The following is an 18,274-nucleotide window of genomic DNA, read 5'->3' as shown; positions in this document are numbered from 1 at the left end:
AAACTATTTAATTTAGAAATTACATCAACTGACCAAAACCCATGGTCGAAATTAATAATGTCTCGATGTTTGATCCGAAAAAGTGCTGTGTGAATCCGACAAAACCAAGTTGGCTCACAGTTTTTCTATGTTTATATCGGAAAGACGTTATATATTGCCAGTCACGGTCGATTTAAATTACTTTAATTGATAAAATATTTGTCAAACGGCATAATTTGTTAGTTGTTTGTGTTATGTTGTGTCAGGATTTTAAATTTTACCACCGCACGGCTCTGACATGACACAAACAACTAACGAATCATGCCGTTTGACAAATATTTTATCGTTTTAATTTCGACACACAAATATGTAAGTTTCTGGTTTATATAATCATTTATGGATTTTTTAATATATTGTTCATATTTATTGCGGAGTGCTCAATTTTGTCGTTTAGTTTTTAGATTCGGCGTAGTTTGGGCATTATGTCTGACTAATTAATATTCGTGAGTTGTGTATATACGCTTGAAAAGGACCGGAATCTACGGTCGAAACGTTTTTTGAAAAATAAAATCTGGCCAGTTGGGTCAATCAGCATACCTTGATTAATTTTTAATTGTTCACTGGCGACTCAAGTTCTCAAGTTCTGAGAATTTGGAACTAATCGCGAAGAAAAATTGACGTTGGAAACGTTCGTACATTAAAACGGTATTACGTTCAGTATCAAAAAGGTTAAAGGTCAATAGATAATCTTCGCGTAGATGTGTCGACATGAGAATCGATTTATACGCGAAAGCGCCGAACATGTATACGGATGCAGGCATGTTCCGACTGGATACTATGTGATACTAGAATGCGTTTCTCTCCCAAGGTCAAACATATTCCCGACACGCTGGCTAGCTGGGTCATCACGGGAGAAAAAAATCGATTCCTCGTATTCCTCCTTAAAGCGCTCTCACATCGCGCCACCCTTCCTTCGTTTCTCCTTTTCTCCTATTTTCAGTTTCTTCTTCTCCTTTCTCTCTTGAAGCGTAAATAATTCATTAAATGAGTAGTACTAGAATAGTAATGTTAGCAGGTGAGGCTAAGTTAGTCTCTAACCTCATCTAGATCTAAGAAGTGTGTGATTCTCCCCTTCTCTGTGATTCTCCTCTGGTTTCCGAGGCCACTTCGACCAAACTCCAATTAACTTAATCGTTGATTAGTCCATTGGAATTAAATGACTAATCGCATTTGCTCATTAAGCAGATTAACAAATGCGATTGGTCATTTCCAATGGATTAATCAACGATTAAGTTAATCAGAGTTTGGTCGAAGTGGCCCTAAATTGTCAGTCCCAGTGTTTTGCATCAGGCTTATAAAACTGTTTACCCTCTTTTTTCTAGATTCTTAGATTTGAAAAACATACAGTTTCAGGATCTATATCTTTTGCAAGCGAGTACAGGACAACGACAGAGGATAAATAAGCTGTCCTTTATTCTGTTGCCCGCACAACCAGCAGTCCTTTTGCTCGTCAAGTCCGAGTTTGTAAAGGTGAACCCTAAGAGTCATGTGTCCTGTGAGAAGACCGATTCCAGCTCTTACAATCAGCTGGACTGATTCTGCTCATTGTCAGTTCTTTCGTTCAGTCAGTTCTTTCTGCTTGGCATAAGGTGTCTCATCAGTTGGATTGACGACATTTATTAAATAAAGTTTTTACTATTGTTTTTACACACATCATATATTGTATATAATTTTATAGTAAATTTAAACTAACCTTAAACCTAACCTAACTTATTGACTTTATTTTGTTATGAATTGTAGCAGCTATTTACATGACATTTATGTCCTTAGCTGAAATATTTAAAACTTATTTCTTATGTATTTAATAATTATAATTATTTTACATGTAAATAGCTTTTTTATTATTTATAATTTGTTGCTTCTTTTTTATTTTTATTTTATTTGTATTAGTATAAGAGTTGTAGGGGTTAGGTCACCCAGCGAAAACAACCTAGTCAAAGTGATGTCAAATTGCCATCAAATTGACGAGGGGTATGATGTCAAAAGGAGTGATCAAAATGATGGCATCATGACTGCAAAACGTCCCATACCTTGATGGTGATTATGACTGTCATTTTGACGTCATTTTGATGTCTGTTTGATGTCAAAGTAAATAATTCCTTCTACAGTAATATATAAATGCAAAATTAAAATAAAATTAAAACTAAATTACATTGAAAAAGAGACAAAATAAAGACAGAAATATATTGCATAAGGTTTTTAAATCAGATTTAAGCTTTGTTCTTATGACAGGTAACTTAAAATCATATAGTAAATCAACATTACACGTAAATCAACTTAGTTAACGAATAAACTTACAAGTTAACATAATAAACTAAAAATTATAAATGTTTTTGGTATATATATATATATATATATATATATATATATATATATATATTACTTAGTACCATACTATTATACATATACATCATATATATATATATATATATATATATATATATATATATATATATACATATATGATTATATACAGTGCCGTATACAGTTATGTATGGCCACATATAATTATATCTGATAATATATGGCCGAACATTCTTTATATACAACCATGTGAGGCCAGATACGATTATGTATAGTGTCATATCTGGCTACACATAATAATATGTCTGACCATATATGAACTTATATGATCAGATCTTGTGTCATGTATAATGTACGATCGGATCATATATATATATGATTATATATGCTCTATATATGGGCATGTAAAACTTATATCTGTTCATATCTCATTTATATATGTTCATATACTGTCAGATATGAATATTTTTTCCCGAGATGGCATAACTCCCGCACGCTAAGAATGTCGTATATCCCAAACAGGTGGGATATACAAGATATCAAGCTAAACAAAGTAGGGGAGACCGGGGCAATTCGTGACAATACGAAAAATTTCCCGCGCGGATAACTTCTATGCATTTGCTGGTAGAAACCTGTATTACAGACCATAGATGGGTCTAATGGTCTTCTATATTAGAACAAAATTCGGTGTGCGTATCTACTATGTTTCGTTGTCAGTGGCGGAAAAAGTGTTTACCTCGTGTAAAAGTAAATTTTTGAATCCACGGATATTTTGTATTCAATACGAAGCAATTGCTTCCAGATTTGAAACGGTAAGTTTTACTTGTTCATCTGGCATTTACACACACATGTGTAACGCAGGTTGCAAGCATTTATTTCGTGTCTGGGTTTTTCGGACCACGAAAGATAAAAAGGGACGCTGGGGCATTTCGTGACATGACCGCCTGGGGTAATTCGTGACACATTGCGTGAACAATCCTGGGGAAACGATGACGATATATGACATCCCTTCGATCGTCACCGATTCTTTGCCTTTAGCCACAACAAGTACAAACATCAGGGCCGGATTCAAAGCAGCAGGAATCTTTCCTTTCAATCCTGACGTTTTTGGTGAAATCGATTTTTTACCCGGTCAAGTCACTGATCGAGCATGGAATGGAGATGACCAACCACAGCCAGGTACCTCAACTGAAAATGATGTGTCAAGGGCCTCAAACAATCCCTTCGATCGTTTCCAAAAGCGGGTAAAAGGAAAGTCACGACAAGAGGACGAAAACGAAAGAGAAGTGCAATTTTGACTGACGCTAATGAACTCGATGCACTTGTTGACGAAAATGACGAAAGAGTACGAAATAAAAAAAAGAATATAAGGATCAAGCCCCCCAAGAAACAGCCAGCTTGCAGAGGACGTGGACGCCCGAGAAAGGTCGTTACTCGCAGTTCGGAAGACGACGAAAGCGAAGCCTAACGATTTTTTGCCCTTCCTATTCCATTTAATGTACAATTTGATTAATAAAAACCTTTTTTGAGTGAGTAAGTGTACGTTTTGATATAAATCATGAAAATAGGACGAATTCGGATATTGAAACCCGTTGAAAGAAGAATTGTCACGAATTGCCCCGTGCCTTGTCACGATTTACCCCGGTATTGGGGCAATTCGTGACACGAGACAGAGTGAGGCATTTCGTGTTCTACTTTAAAAGTAATGTGATGAAAAGACACAAATAAATATTTTTTGAAAACTAGAAGGTTGCACGATGAAAAAACCGGCTAAAACGTATTTTTATCTCAAATACTTATCTCAGAAAAAATTCAAAACCAAAAAATGTCACGATTTGCCCCGGTCTCCCCTATACAAGAGCTATGCACTTGTATTTTGCTGTATTCCATCCTTTACTATTCCTCTACACTTATGTATCATGAAATAACCATTAAATCTTTTACATTCCTTACAGTAATCATTTTACATAGGTCGTAATATATGATCGCGCTACTTATTACATTGAAAAATCGATTCAACTCACGATGGTTTCGTTAATATTAATAGTAAAGAACTGAAATTACAACACAATACTAATATATCATTAAAACACATAACAGAATAATTGCGAGCAAATATCTTCATATTCTTTTTATTTTTTCTGACTTCTGCGCCGTAAATCCCCGCGCGGCGTAAATACCGGAGTTACCCTATCCATTAATCTTGCAAAAAAATAATTTCTCTCGTATTTTAAGGCATATTAATAATGAAATAGTCTATAATAATTATATACATATATGTATTTATTATATTCTAATTTATTACAAACTTTAATTTTTGTGCTCTTGTAACAATTGTCATACAAATATATATGATAACATTAAAACTTTTACTCACAATAATAGGCTGGGGAGACAGTAATCCGGATAAATGGCGATACAGCATACTGTAATAATTTTTGTTAATAACTTTTTTTTTGTTTCTTTGAGGTTGCCTATCCTACATTAAAGGTCCTGCTGGCTTGAATGCCAAGTCCACGTGGACAGTAGACACAGCGTCACATCTGGCAAAATTATGGGTAAATATGCATAAAAGGTCATATTCATCGATTTTATCGCCACTTAAACTGTTGTAAGGGAGCAATCTTCCTTCTGAGTAATTCTACGCAAGAAAAAAAATGGGGGACGACACTAGTTTAGAAGATGTAGCAAATTAAAGTTTTACAATTTTAATGTTAAAAGAAGTAATTTGCTGATATACGTATGTATAGACAGTACACATGTAGGCGGGGGTGGGTGGGGGGTGGACCTCGGTTCGCGTGGAAAGTTAAAAACCCGAACTGTACAATGATAAACTTCGTTTTGCCCTATAAGCAGGGGTGGAGTGGGGTGGGATAAACATCGCTTCGTGTGGAAAGTTGCAAACCCATGTGGAATCGTACAATAATGAAAAACAACAATTTATGCTTTTGCCATTGTTAAAGCAGAAAATACTTTGTATTTATACTTTTTAAAATATAAAATTGCTTTAGCAAATTATATAAGAAGAAAAAACGAGTTTTTAACTTTCCACGCGAACCAAGGTCCACTTCCACCCACCCCTGCTTGCGGGGGAGGGGCGATAGCCCCTTCCCTGCCTACATGTGTACTGTCTATACACACATATCAGCAAATTACTTCTCTTAGAACTAATGTTACTTTATTATACCTGAAAAAAGTAAAAAAATTGTGAAACTTCAATTTGCTATTTTTTCTAAACCAATGCCGTTTATTTCTTGCGTAGAATTACTCAGAAAGACCTCTTCTACAACATATTTAAGTGGTGATAAAATTGATGAGTACTGACTTTTTATGCATATTTACCAAATTGTGAACTAAAAGACGTAAAAAATGACGTTAAAAAACTAAATTATTTGTATGACGTACAGCGTTATTTTTCGTTTTAGTACATTTTATATATTTAAAACAATTGTTGTAGTGTTAAAATACACCGAAGACTCCCATTTTGCTATAATTTAATATGTGAAAAAGCAAATATTTATTTCAATTCGGCAGCTGTCAAACGGCTTATTTTCATCCTTGATTAGCACAATTCAATTCAACATATGTGGATTAAAGGAATGTTTTCGGTATATTTTACAACTCTATTCTATTGATTATATACTCTCTATCTTACTAAAAAAAAACATTTTTATTTTAATGTACGTCGCAAGAACTTTCATGATATTTTTCTCGCTTCTGACGTCATTAATCCAAGATGGCTGCAGTGAGTGAACAAGAGCCTTAAAATTACTGTAAGATAAGCCTTCTTATCTATCATATATGTATGCATATTTCTTTTGATTTGACAAGATGATCAGATAAAAGTGTCATTTACTATAAGCTCTTGCTGCCACAGTCACACGTACGTTTGGACGCGGCATATTGTTCGAAAAACGGCCATTATTCCTCAAACAAATTTAAGGTTTGCCTTAAACCATCCTTCTCTGCGATAATGCCTAGCTTCATATCTGTAACCACCGTGAATACCTTAATTAATAGACTTAAATTGGAAAATCCTCCCGCACTACTCATCAGATATTGCCCCTTTAGATTATATTATTACGCATTTCGATCGATGCAGCACGGCTTGAGAGGACGACGCTTTTGAAATGCAACCGAAGTCAAGAAATGAATCAAAGAATTCTTCGTGATCAAGGGGCCGGCCTTTTATCGGCATGGAATCCAACTTCTGCTTGAAAGATGGTAGAAAGTGGTAGATTCAAACTGCAGTTAGTTTAATTGTAAAAAAAAACGTTGTAACAATTTTTTCTTAAGGTATTTTTCACGAAAAAATCCGGATTATTTTCTCTTCAGTCTAATATATATTTATAATGTATACTCATCATAATATTATTACTCCTGAAAGAAAGAAATAATAGAATATAATATGTAATACTTATAAAAAGTATTATACAAACTATCTCAAAATTATCCGATATCGCTATCTTTATAACAATAAAAATTATGAAGGATATGGAATTTAAGAGTGTTACAGAATGGGTGCTTTCCAGTTAAGGGGATGTTGTAGTGGCAGTAATTACCGACATTTTTTTGAACACACAAAACTTTGAATTGGCTTTACGGAATTGAAAAAACTTTTTTACAGAATTAAAGTACGCACAAAAATGGAAGGCGCTGCAGTCAATTTTACATCAAAAACAAAAAAAAAATAAAAATTTGGGCACATAGAGCTGTCACTGACGACAATATTTGCTTAATACAAAAATACTGCAGTTTATACATATATACAAAATGAGATTACAGCGCTTTTAGGGAAAACATTTAAAAACAATATTCCACCAAATACAATGCAACATGTAATACAGGTTAGTTGTAATTTCTTACTCAACAATATAAATGCAATATAACACGTGTGTTATATCGCATTTACTAGGTGCGCAACTAAGTTTCCGGGTTTTTTTGATCAATAAAAAATGGAAAATTTCAAGAGAAATACAAAAAATGGTTTATTCAAAGTATCGTCCCTCGCTAGCTATACATTTTCGCCATCTCTCTGGCAATACATGAATACCGCGACAACAAAACGACGCGTCTTTGGACCGAAACCATTCATCCAACCAATTTTGCACTTCTTCGAAATTGGTCAAGTGTAGCCCAGCCAAGCCATGCGCCATCGACCGGAACAAGTGATAATCGGAAGGCGCCAGGTCTGGCGAATACGGCGGGTGCGGTAGCAGATCCCATTTCAGCGTTTTGATGGTGTCCTGGACGATGGAACTGCGATGGCACGGAGCGTTGTCGTGCTGCAATATTACTCGTTCGTGTCTCGTGTCCCATTCTGGCCGTTTTTCGAGCAATGTATGGTTTAAATTGATCAGTTGTTGTCGATAGCGATGCCCATTGACAGTTTCGCCCGGTTTCAGCAGCTCATAGTACACGATTCCTTTCTGGTCCCACCAAACGCAGAGCATTGTCTTCTTTCCAAAACGATTTGGCCGTGCCGTCGATGTTGATTCTTCACCAGGTGAAAGCCACGATTTTTTGCGTTTGGGATTTTCTAAATATATCCACTTCTCATCGCCAGTAACAATTCGATGAAGAAAACTCTTTCTTTCATGCCGCAAAAGCAAAATTTCGGAAGTGGCTCTTCGATTTTCCATCTGTCTCTCAGTCAACTCATGCGGCACCCATTTTCCTTCCTTTTGAATTTTTCCCATGGCATGTAAACGTTTGGAAATACCTTGGTGAGTCATGTTTAATGCCTCCGCAAGTTGATCTTGTGTTTGCGTATCATCTTCATCCAATAACGCTTGCAGATCGGCGTCCTCAATTGTTTTTGGTCTTCCGGAGCGCTCCTTGTCCTCAGTGTCGAAATCGCCACTTCTGAAGCGTTTAAACCAATCTTCACAGGTAGTTTTCGATGGTGCATGTTCGCCGTAGGCCTCCTCAAGCAAACGACGTGCTTCAGCTGCATTTTTTTTCAAGTTAAAGCAGAAAAGCAAAGCTTCCCGCAAATGCTGTTTATTTGGCACAAAACTCGACATCTCCGTTGTTAGAAAAAATATTTTTGCGTTGCGATATGTGTTTATATAACGACTGGTTATTGTTAACAGATGTCCAAGCTATATAACTTCAGACAACTTCAGACATGTAAGTCGAGTACATGTGTTATTGGTGCCATCTATGTGTGAAACCCGGAAACTTAGTTGCGCACCTAGTATATTGTTGAGTAGGAAATTACAACTAACCTGTACGTTACATGTTGCATTGTGTTTGCTGGGATCGTGCAATTAGAACTAAGATAAAAGCCTAGAAAAAAAGTTATATGTATCCAACTTTTATAATGCAAAAGCACATGCAGGTTGATATGATGAGTAGTATTGCGTGTAGCGAGAGATGGCGCAGCAATCGAACAAGGACAGATGTCATTTCGTTAGATAAAAACAGATATAGGAAAAACAAAATTAGAAATGTTGACATTATCGACATCGAGAAAGTTCGGCCGTCACTCATTAGATGCTGAAACTAAGCTTGGATGCTGAAAGAAGTTTGGACTCATTAGATGTTGAAAAGAGACAGAATGACGCTTGTGTCGATTTGAATCTCTAAATGAAAAGCACTCATAGCATTAAGCTGGCGTTTATGAGTGACTTGTGACTCGTGATTCATAATTTAAGTGAGAAATCATCAATGTGAACTTTTCACACTTTTCGCGATTTATTATTCATCACTTACATAATATGGTTGTACATACATACGAATCGATATAAATAGATTGTTTCGTGATGATTTGCGTTCTTTAATTTTGTCGAAAGATATGTAGTTAGCGAATCAGCACGACTGACGATTGCAAATGTTTTTGTTTTCAGATAATGATACAACTGAACCCGACCGGGTCGACGAAAGGAATCGGACGGATTTACGGATGAAGCTGAAAAGAAACACCGTGGTCGAGGAGGAGGAGGACGACGAAGAAGAAGAAATAGACGCCGTTTATCCGATACCAGATAAGCGAACAAGAACGTTGACGTCAATACCAATACGAAGAAAAACTGTTTTGCAATCGCGTTGGTGACCGACGACTTGAGTCCGCTGTCGCTTGGCATGTCCGATGCTGAACGAAATACGGCTCGAGACAGACAGCACACTGGCGGACGAAGAACGTAATGATAGCGCCGTGGTTATCGGCCCGACGCTCTCATCGTTATCGTGCACGGTGCCCTACATCGGCACCGACCAGGGCTACGTGTTCGAAGGTGGCGGTATGTCGACGTTGCAGCAGCTCGGTGCAGCCGGTCGTGGAAACACCGACTGCATCGGTGGTGGAGGAGATCTCGGGTTCGGCGCATCGATAGGAGGGTCGGGAAGTAGGCTAGGCGGCGGGATAGGACTTGGTGGAATCAGTACTGGAGCAGCTACAGGAACTGCAGGGATGAGTGGTGGAACAGGAGGAGGAGGAGGGAGTGGTGGAAATATGAACAAGGAAGTTTGTTACGCTCCATTCGCAGCATCTGTAGGTCCGATCGGTACCGTGGCGCCGATAAACCTGCAGTCTCTACCGCCACCGCCGCCGCCACCGCCGCCACCGCCGCCGCCACCGCCGCCACCACCCTTGCCGCTGCAGATGCAGCAGCAGCGTGCCTTTTCCAAATCGATGACATCTCTACCGCCGGAGCCGTTTATGATTATGCGTTCGAAGGCGTTAAATCGGCGAGTTTCGATTAACGTCGGTGGCGTGAAGCACGAGGTACTCTGGCGTACCCTTGAGCGGTTGCCACATACGCGCCTAGGTCGACTGAGGGATTGCAATACTCACGAGGCAATAACCGAACTCTGCGATGATTACTCCCTAATCGATAACGAGTATTTTTTCGATCGACATCCTAAATCGTTTAGCTCGATTCTTAATTTCTATCGCACTGGCAAGCTCCATTTAGTGGATGAAATGTGCGTTCTCGCGTTTAGCGATGATCTCGCATATTGGGGTGTCGACGAGCTCTATCTTGAAAATTGCTGCCAGCACAAGTATCACCAGCGCAAGGAGCATGTACACGAGGAAATGCGCAAGGAGGCAGAGTCACTTCGGCAGCGCGAGGAAGAGGAATTCGGTGAAGGAAAGTGCGCTCAGTATCAAAAATGGTTGTGGGATCTTCTGGAGAAACCAACCACCTCCATTGCGGCAAGGGTGAGTCGTACCGTGGCTTGAAAACCGATTCGCATGTGTGCGCGCATGCGGCGATAGAAGACAATGCACGCGAGAAACGTCGCGCATCATTACCTGTTTTGTTGTGTATCATACATATCTAGACAAGATGTCAGTAAAAACGAAAAGCAGCTAGTAATATGGATATATTTCGACATGTCAGTCATTTTTCCTTCTATAATTCTTGAAATATAATCGAGCACTTATATTCTTTTCTTTTTGTGTTTCTTTATTTTTCATTTATTCTTATATTGCTCTTGATTTTAACATTATTTCACATTTCTCTAAGGTTAATTATTCGTTTTCTCATTCTCAATAAGGGCTGGTGATGTGATCATACAAATGTGAATGAAAAATTATACAAAAAAAGAAATGATGAAGGATATGAGGCAGCAGAGTATAAAGAATCTATATCGGGTGATTAAGAACAAACGTTTGCTCTGAAATGCCATATCTCTGACTTAATTCTGAGACAATTTTTCCTTTTCCAAAATTTTGTCTGAAGCTTAATTTTTAAATTATAAAAATAATTAGTTTGCTTATCATAGGTCGAGTATAAGAGATAGGTAAGGACGGCGTGACTCAGCGTCAAATGCGGGTGCCTGTTGCTATTAATTGAGCGTCGTACTCGACGCGTGATAAGCGAACTATATCTCTTTATAATTCAAAAACTAAACTTTGAACAAAATTTTAGGAAAATAAATAAAGTTATTTCAGAATTAAGGAATATGACATTTCGAAGATAAACATTTGTTCTGAATCACTCTGTATAATGTTCTATAAATTATTATTGTTTAATTATATAAACAACTAACGTATCTCAATAATGTTTTTCAAATAACTTTAACAAGTTCTATTTTAGCAGATATTTAAAATTTTATGATTCAATTACTAATTAATATTTAATGATGGTCATGAAATTAGGAAATTTACTAACAAGACAAAATGGATTAAAATCATTAGATATTAAAGTATATTAGACAACTGCTATCAATTTTGATGAGAAGTCCTGCATGTCAAATCGCGATTTATCATAAGATTGTTGAAAAGGCTTAAGTCGAATTGTCAAAGCAAAGACGCACGGCATTTGATATCGATTACTTTAAATTATTAGAGCAGGTCACCACTTAAATACAATATTTTTGCGATGAATACGAGTGGCTTGTTAATGGTTAAAATTAAGAATATTACTAGAATTTTAGATTGCTGACTATTTATATTTATAATGATCTTTAATAAAAAAATCACTACTTTTACACGAGAGATTTACTGTTGTGTTTTCGTATTGCCCTCCGGCTCATTCTTGTAACTGAATTCTATTTAATGTATTTTATCTCTATTTGAGAAACGTTGAAAAATTACAAAATTACAAAAATTATGTATATGTTTGGTACTTGTACACAATGTAGTTGTCTTTTGTAATTTGGACTGATTGCATCAACGATCTCAATTAACTTACTTGATGATTAGCCAACTGAATAATTCACCATAAATTATCCCTTGTGCCCTTGTTTTATTATTCGAAAATATATCAATTTCCGATTCTTTGTGGTAATATTTTGTATATTTTGTTAGTAATACTAACTTGCATTTTAATTATTGAAAAATTACTTATGACAACATCGTCACAGCAAATGTATGTATATATTTTTGGTTATTATTTGTATAAATTTGTAACATAAGTACAAAGTTGTATTAATGGAAATTATTTGTTATAATTATTTCCAATATTAATTAAATATCCGGTGATTTATTAACACGATATTCTAATGCATAAAAGAAAAGTTAAACCAAGTAATGTTGATGCAGCCGGTTCTTAATTATTAAATTCTGTCTTTAAGCTTGATTTCATTATCATGGCATACTAGATGATTCGCTACGTTTCTTCTCTTATATGATAAAACATTTTTTTACATCCGTCTCACAAAGAAACTTGTATCAATCATAATTTTTTTTAGCTAATTGTGTCTCACATTTATTTATTACGCATTTATACTGGCTTTTTATGCGCATATTCGTACTGACAGGGATTGATAAAGCCAAAGAAAGCATCGAGTAACTTCGCGTAATACATATGTAACTTTGTATGGAAGAATTGGAGCACTTTGCACATGAACTAAAATGTTAAATTCTTTGAATGTATTAAATAATTTTCTTTAACACCTGATAATTGCTCGAAATTGGCCGTTTGAATTTATTTAGTTGTTAAATTCTTTGATCGTCAAAATATATCTGAATTCTTATTTATCGTTAATATTTTTTAACCGACTTTTGTTTGCATTAATCTACTTATCGATGTATCCATGCTTGTAGCTTTTGCCAAAGCCTTTATACGAGCAAAGATATTATTAAATCAGTATTACAGCACCGATTCAACGTAGTTTATATACCTAAACATAGGTGGATAGATTAGATTTAGAACATTCAATTTTTAATTTAGTTTTATTTTAAATCGTTTTGCCAGGTGCTTAAACGACAGATCGCAATCGATTTCGCTGGCTTTCTGAAATATTGATATATTTATATATTTTATTACGAATAAATAGCAGTCTAGCAAAAATTTTGGATTACTTAATATTGCACATCTATTCTATATGATTTTTTAAAATAATGATATTTGTTAAAGTATTTATATTAGTAAAATAATATTTAATCTCTCTTTAAATTTACATAAAATTACTTAATATTATATAAGTTTATCAGAAAGGAGTCAAATAAAACATTTACAATTTATGTATACACACTGATAAAAATCGATACAAATTTACAGAGAAAATTTACTAATTTTTTTGGTAAATTCACTGAATTTTTATAGTTTTTCACTTAAAATTTGCATTTTTTTCTCTTGTTTTATTTAAAAATACAGGAATTTTATGAAAAATTAACTGAATCTGATATTTTTACAAATCATTTGTAAATTAGTTCCCGGTATTGTTAAAGTCATCCATAACATATTAGGGTAACTCCGGTATATACGCCGCAGCTAAGGAAAATTTAATTTATCGAGTACTATTTACTATGTTTAAGGCAAATGAATTATACCAATAAAAACTTTATACTGTCTACTACTATAAAAAAAAATAGAAATATGAAATATTCATTCTTTGTATTTAATAAAAGAAACTTTTAGAGACTCTTTTGCCATATATCCCATAGAGGTGGGATAAATTATATTCATAAATGAAATATACGCCTTATAAAAAATTACAAATAATGTTTATAAATAAGGTAATAAAATGTCATAATAAGTTATAAAATGTGTGTAAAAAGTTTATTAAGATGTAAGAATGATAAACAAATTATAAAACTGAAAAATTTAATTAAAAAAATAGAAGAACGATAGATACATTAAAGGTTATTGGTATACGATCTAAGAAAAAGAAAGAAAAAGAACACATAGGAGATTTCGATTTTTACAGAGCGTCTGTATTATTGCATAAATCCCGCATGCTAAAATGCCGTATATCCTAAACAGAAGGGATATACAAGATATCAAGCTAAACAAAGAATATAAGAGCTATGCCCTTATGGAAAAATACACTCAACTTTTGTTGTTAACCGTTAAAAAAACACCAAAGAAAAACCCTTAAAGTTGGGTGTGATTTCGGACCGCCAATTGAAGGTTAACCATCATTTGAAGGTTAACCTTCAATTGGCGGTCCGAAATGACACTCAACTTTAAGGGTTTTTCTTTGGATGATGGTTAACCTTCAAATGATAGTTAACCTTCAAGTGATAATTAACCTTCAAGTGATAGTTAACCTTCAAGTGATAGTTAACATTCAATTAATGCTTAATCCTTAAAAATGACGGTATAAAAACTCTAAAAATATGAACCCTCAAATGAAAGTAACACCCAAAGAGAATAAACCCCATATTTAAATGTTTTCAATTTGCTTCCGCCGATAATACATACCCGCAAAAGAGAACATCACCACACACTATGCAAAGTTTATATATATATATATATAAATATATATATATATATATATATATATATATAGAATAAGGTTCTATTTCGTGTGCCAATTATTTCCACCAATTATCTCAGAAAGTATTGGTTTATTGGAAGTGTTTTAGATAAAAGTTGAAGGGTTTGAAGGAGACCGCAGTAGACGATTTTATTAGATTTTAGGTCCGGGACCTGTATTGAGCCCAAGTCAATTTTTTTAAATAAAAAACCCTATTTCTTATTGTATCATCTTTCTCTACTAATAAATTTGAACAACTTTTGTCTGAAACATTTTTTTATTTAATGCACTTGTATTTTGCTATATTCCATCCTTTACTATCCCTCTACACTTATGTATCATGAAATAACCATTAAACCATTTACACTCCTTTACAGTAATCATTTTACGTAGGTCGTAATATATGATCGCACTACTTACTACATTAAAGAATCGATTCAACTCACGACGGTTTCGTTAATATTAATAGTAAAGAACTGAAATTACAACACAATACTAATATGGCATAAAGGTACATAACAGTGCGAGCAAGTATCTCTATTCCTTCTATTTTCTGACTTCTGCGGCGTAAATCCTCGCGCGGCGTAAATACCGGAGTTACCCTATATACATGTACTTAAATTTTATTTCTATCATAAGATTTTACTCTCAGTAGCGTGATATTACATTCGAAATCATTGCATCAGTAATAGAAGGTTAAGTAGCCAAATATCTCTCTGACATATCTGACAGTATCTGTGAGATGTGAAATTTGTGACTTTACTTATAAAAACACAAAATCTTAATAATTAAACACTATTATATAATTATATAATTTCTCGAATAGCGGTTATATCGAAAATTGCTATTTTATATTAGAAGTAAATTTACTGTGCTAAAGTGAATATTAAAATAAATCAAGTACTTTTTGTGACTTTACTCATAAAAACACAAAATCTATAATTAAATACTATGTTTATTAGTAGGAGAGACCGGGGCAAACTCGACACCGGGGCAAACTTGACACTAGGCTTTTTGCCAATTTTTTATCGTAGAAACTTGCTTTTCCTACTGTAAATGCGTCTTTATGTGCCAGTCTTATCAACAGAATTTGATGACATTCTGAGTTATGGTGTAATTTTTAGCGCGATATAAGCGTTTTTGATAGTGAAAAGTAATTTTTCTGATCTCTCGCAAATTTCTACTCTTTCATCGAGCTTTACTCTTGCGAATCTACCGGTAAGTGATTTTGATGGGAAATTCGATGCTCTATACGAATTCGATAATATTTTTTAAACATTTTCAAAATTTTTATGTTTTTGGAGTGACAAAAGTGAAAAACGACATTTGGGGCAAAATCGATACCACGCCGTTTTATTGGCTCCCAATAACAAACGATGCTTGTCATGCAGCCATATGGCCCATGACAAATGTGTGCGCACGTCTGATCACAAATTTACTTGCATAAATTATTTTTCAGACAGGAATTTAGATGAAAATAATTGAAAGTTCAACAATTTTTGTTCTCATTATTTCCAATGATTGTTTTATTCAATTCCGAATTTTTGTACTTTCTAAATACACGATAAACAATGTATTTTTAGTTTCAGACAATAAAAAATAAGTTCCAGATTAAATTGTGTTGATCAGGCAAAGTATCGAGTTTGCACCGGCATTTTTCAATTTGAAAATTTGTCTTTGCGTCACTTTTCCTTTCCTGGGTAACAACCATGTAACTTTTTTCCTAGAGCGGAAACGTGAAAAGTGAAAAGTTTCATGTAACTATCTCTTTCTATTGTCTTGTATTGAATAGAAAGAAATAAATTTTTCACTTTTCACGTTTCCGTCCTAGGGGAAAAGATACATGATCGATCCCCTGGGGCAAAACTAAGCGACGTACAGCAAAACTTCCTTAAACAATTTTGTACCTAAAGGAACACTCTTTAAATGTGTACCATTAAATTTGCTTGAAAATTTTAATTAATTGTTAAAAATTGCCTTTGAAAAAAATTGTATCGAGTTTACCCCGGTCTCCCCTACACTAATAAACATAGTATTTAATTATAGATTCTGTGTTTTTATGAGTAAAGTCACAAATTTCGCATCTCATAGATACTGCAGATATGTCAGATATTTGACTACTAAACTTCTAACTGCAATAATTTTGAATATACCGTGATACCACACTACTGAGAGTAAAATCCCACGCCAGACTGTAAATTTACTGTATAGAAATAAAAACACATGTATGTAATATTATGGCAGAATTTAACAATACCGCGGGAGCTAATCTACAAATAATTTTTAAAAATACTAGATTTAGTTAATTTTTCATAATATTCTTGTATTTTTAATTAAAATAAGAGATAAAAATACAAATTTTAAGTAAAAAAACTATAAAAATTTAAAAAATAAATTTACCAAAAGAATAAATAAATTTTCTCTGTAAATTTGCACCAATTTTTATTAATGTATGTTCTTTCTTATATATATAATTAATTATTAAATAATACTAAATAATAATAATATAATATATTATCATTATTATATAATAATATTATTATATAATATAATAATATTATAATATAATAATAATTATTAAAAATCTATTAAAAAAGTGAAACAATAAAAAGAATAGCCTGCTTGAAGTTGCAATATATCATCAATAATTCCAATATATTTTTAAAAATATACTCCTCAATACAAATGTACTTTGAACAAAACAAATTAAAAATTTATTTCTAATTACATTGCAGTCATTAATCTAATATATTTTTCTGATTATGCCTTTTATATTGAGAAAAATTAATCAGAATATTTATCAGTTGAAATATCCATTGAAATATAACAAAGCTTTCGAAAGATCTTAAGAAAATAATTTCTATGCAGCAAAATCGAATTCGTGTGAGTCGATCAAATGTAGCTTGTAAGCCATAAATTGAATCACAATCTATTCACATTTTATTTAATTTCGGCGTGCTGATTGACATTATAAGTAACGTTTTATTTTGGCATTAATGTTTTACTTTGATATAGATAATCTAATATCACATATAACGTGTCTGCTCTCATTTTAGCGTAAGTATGTGTATAGGCATCGTAGATTTGTGTAGATTTTTCGACTAATATTGATCTCTCTGTAATATATATAGAGATATATATATATATATATATATATATATATATATTACAGGAAATATATATATACATTTCTCATATTTATTATATTTTATATATTTATATTTCTAGGTGACGTTATTCAACATGATACTAACATGCCTCTTTCTATGTTATTTATAATCTAGCTTTTGATCCATAGTTTCTATTTATCACAAGAATAAATTATCATCGTGTTATGTAATCGGCCACCGATGATAATGGGAGTGTTTTATATGCGATTACCAGGTATCACGTCGATTCTTTCTTGACACCGCTCCCTAAGGGTCATTAATAGTTTCGCTACCAGCGAATTCAATTCGATATTCTGTGTACATACATACATACACCTTATACGAGCACCTACAAAGAGATAAATACGTAAATTCACAATTTGTTTATACTTTATTTATATATTTATATTTATATAGTAAGATACAAACTTATATAACAGAAAAATTCACATACTAAAATACTCACATACAAATTTTATATACAAACTGTAACTAATTTGAGCAATTCTCTTATTAATATTCTGGTAAAAAAAGCAACAATAATGATGTTTTCATAAAAATAATAATATTTTGTCAGTAAATTAATAAATTAATATCTTGGATTGATCTATTTTTTCTTAAGTAAA

The 18,274-nt window shown here is 33.6% G+C and overlaps 1 protein-coding gene across 1 annotated transcript; it reads left to right on the top strand.

The window, feature by feature from the left end:
• Nucleotides 1-9,181: 9,181 nt before the first annotated feature.
• Nucleotides 9,182-11,791, top strand: LOC139785661 (potassium voltage-gated channel protein Shab-like). The gene has a single exon (XM_071724832.1). The coding sequence runs from the start codon at nucleotides 9,437-9,439 to the stop codon at nucleotides 10,529-10,531; it is 1,095 nt and encodes a 364-aa protein (XP_071580933.1). The 5' UTR covers nucleotides 9,182-9,436; the 3' UTR covers nucleotides 10,532-11,791.
• Nucleotides 11,792-18,274: the final 6,483 nt, after the last annotated feature.

This window comes from Temnothorax nylanderi, unplaced genomic scaffold (assembly GCF_030848795.1).
Source record: "Temnothorax nylanderi isolate EJ_2023f unplaced genomic scaffold, tnyl_v1.0 TNYL_tig0856_pilon, whole genome shotgun sequence".
Taxonomy (NCBI): domain Eukaryota; kingdom Metazoa; phylum Arthropoda; class Insecta; order Hymenoptera; family Formicidae; genus Temnothorax; species Temnothorax nylanderi.
This window is presented reverse-complemented; position numbering and strand designations above follow the sequence as displayed.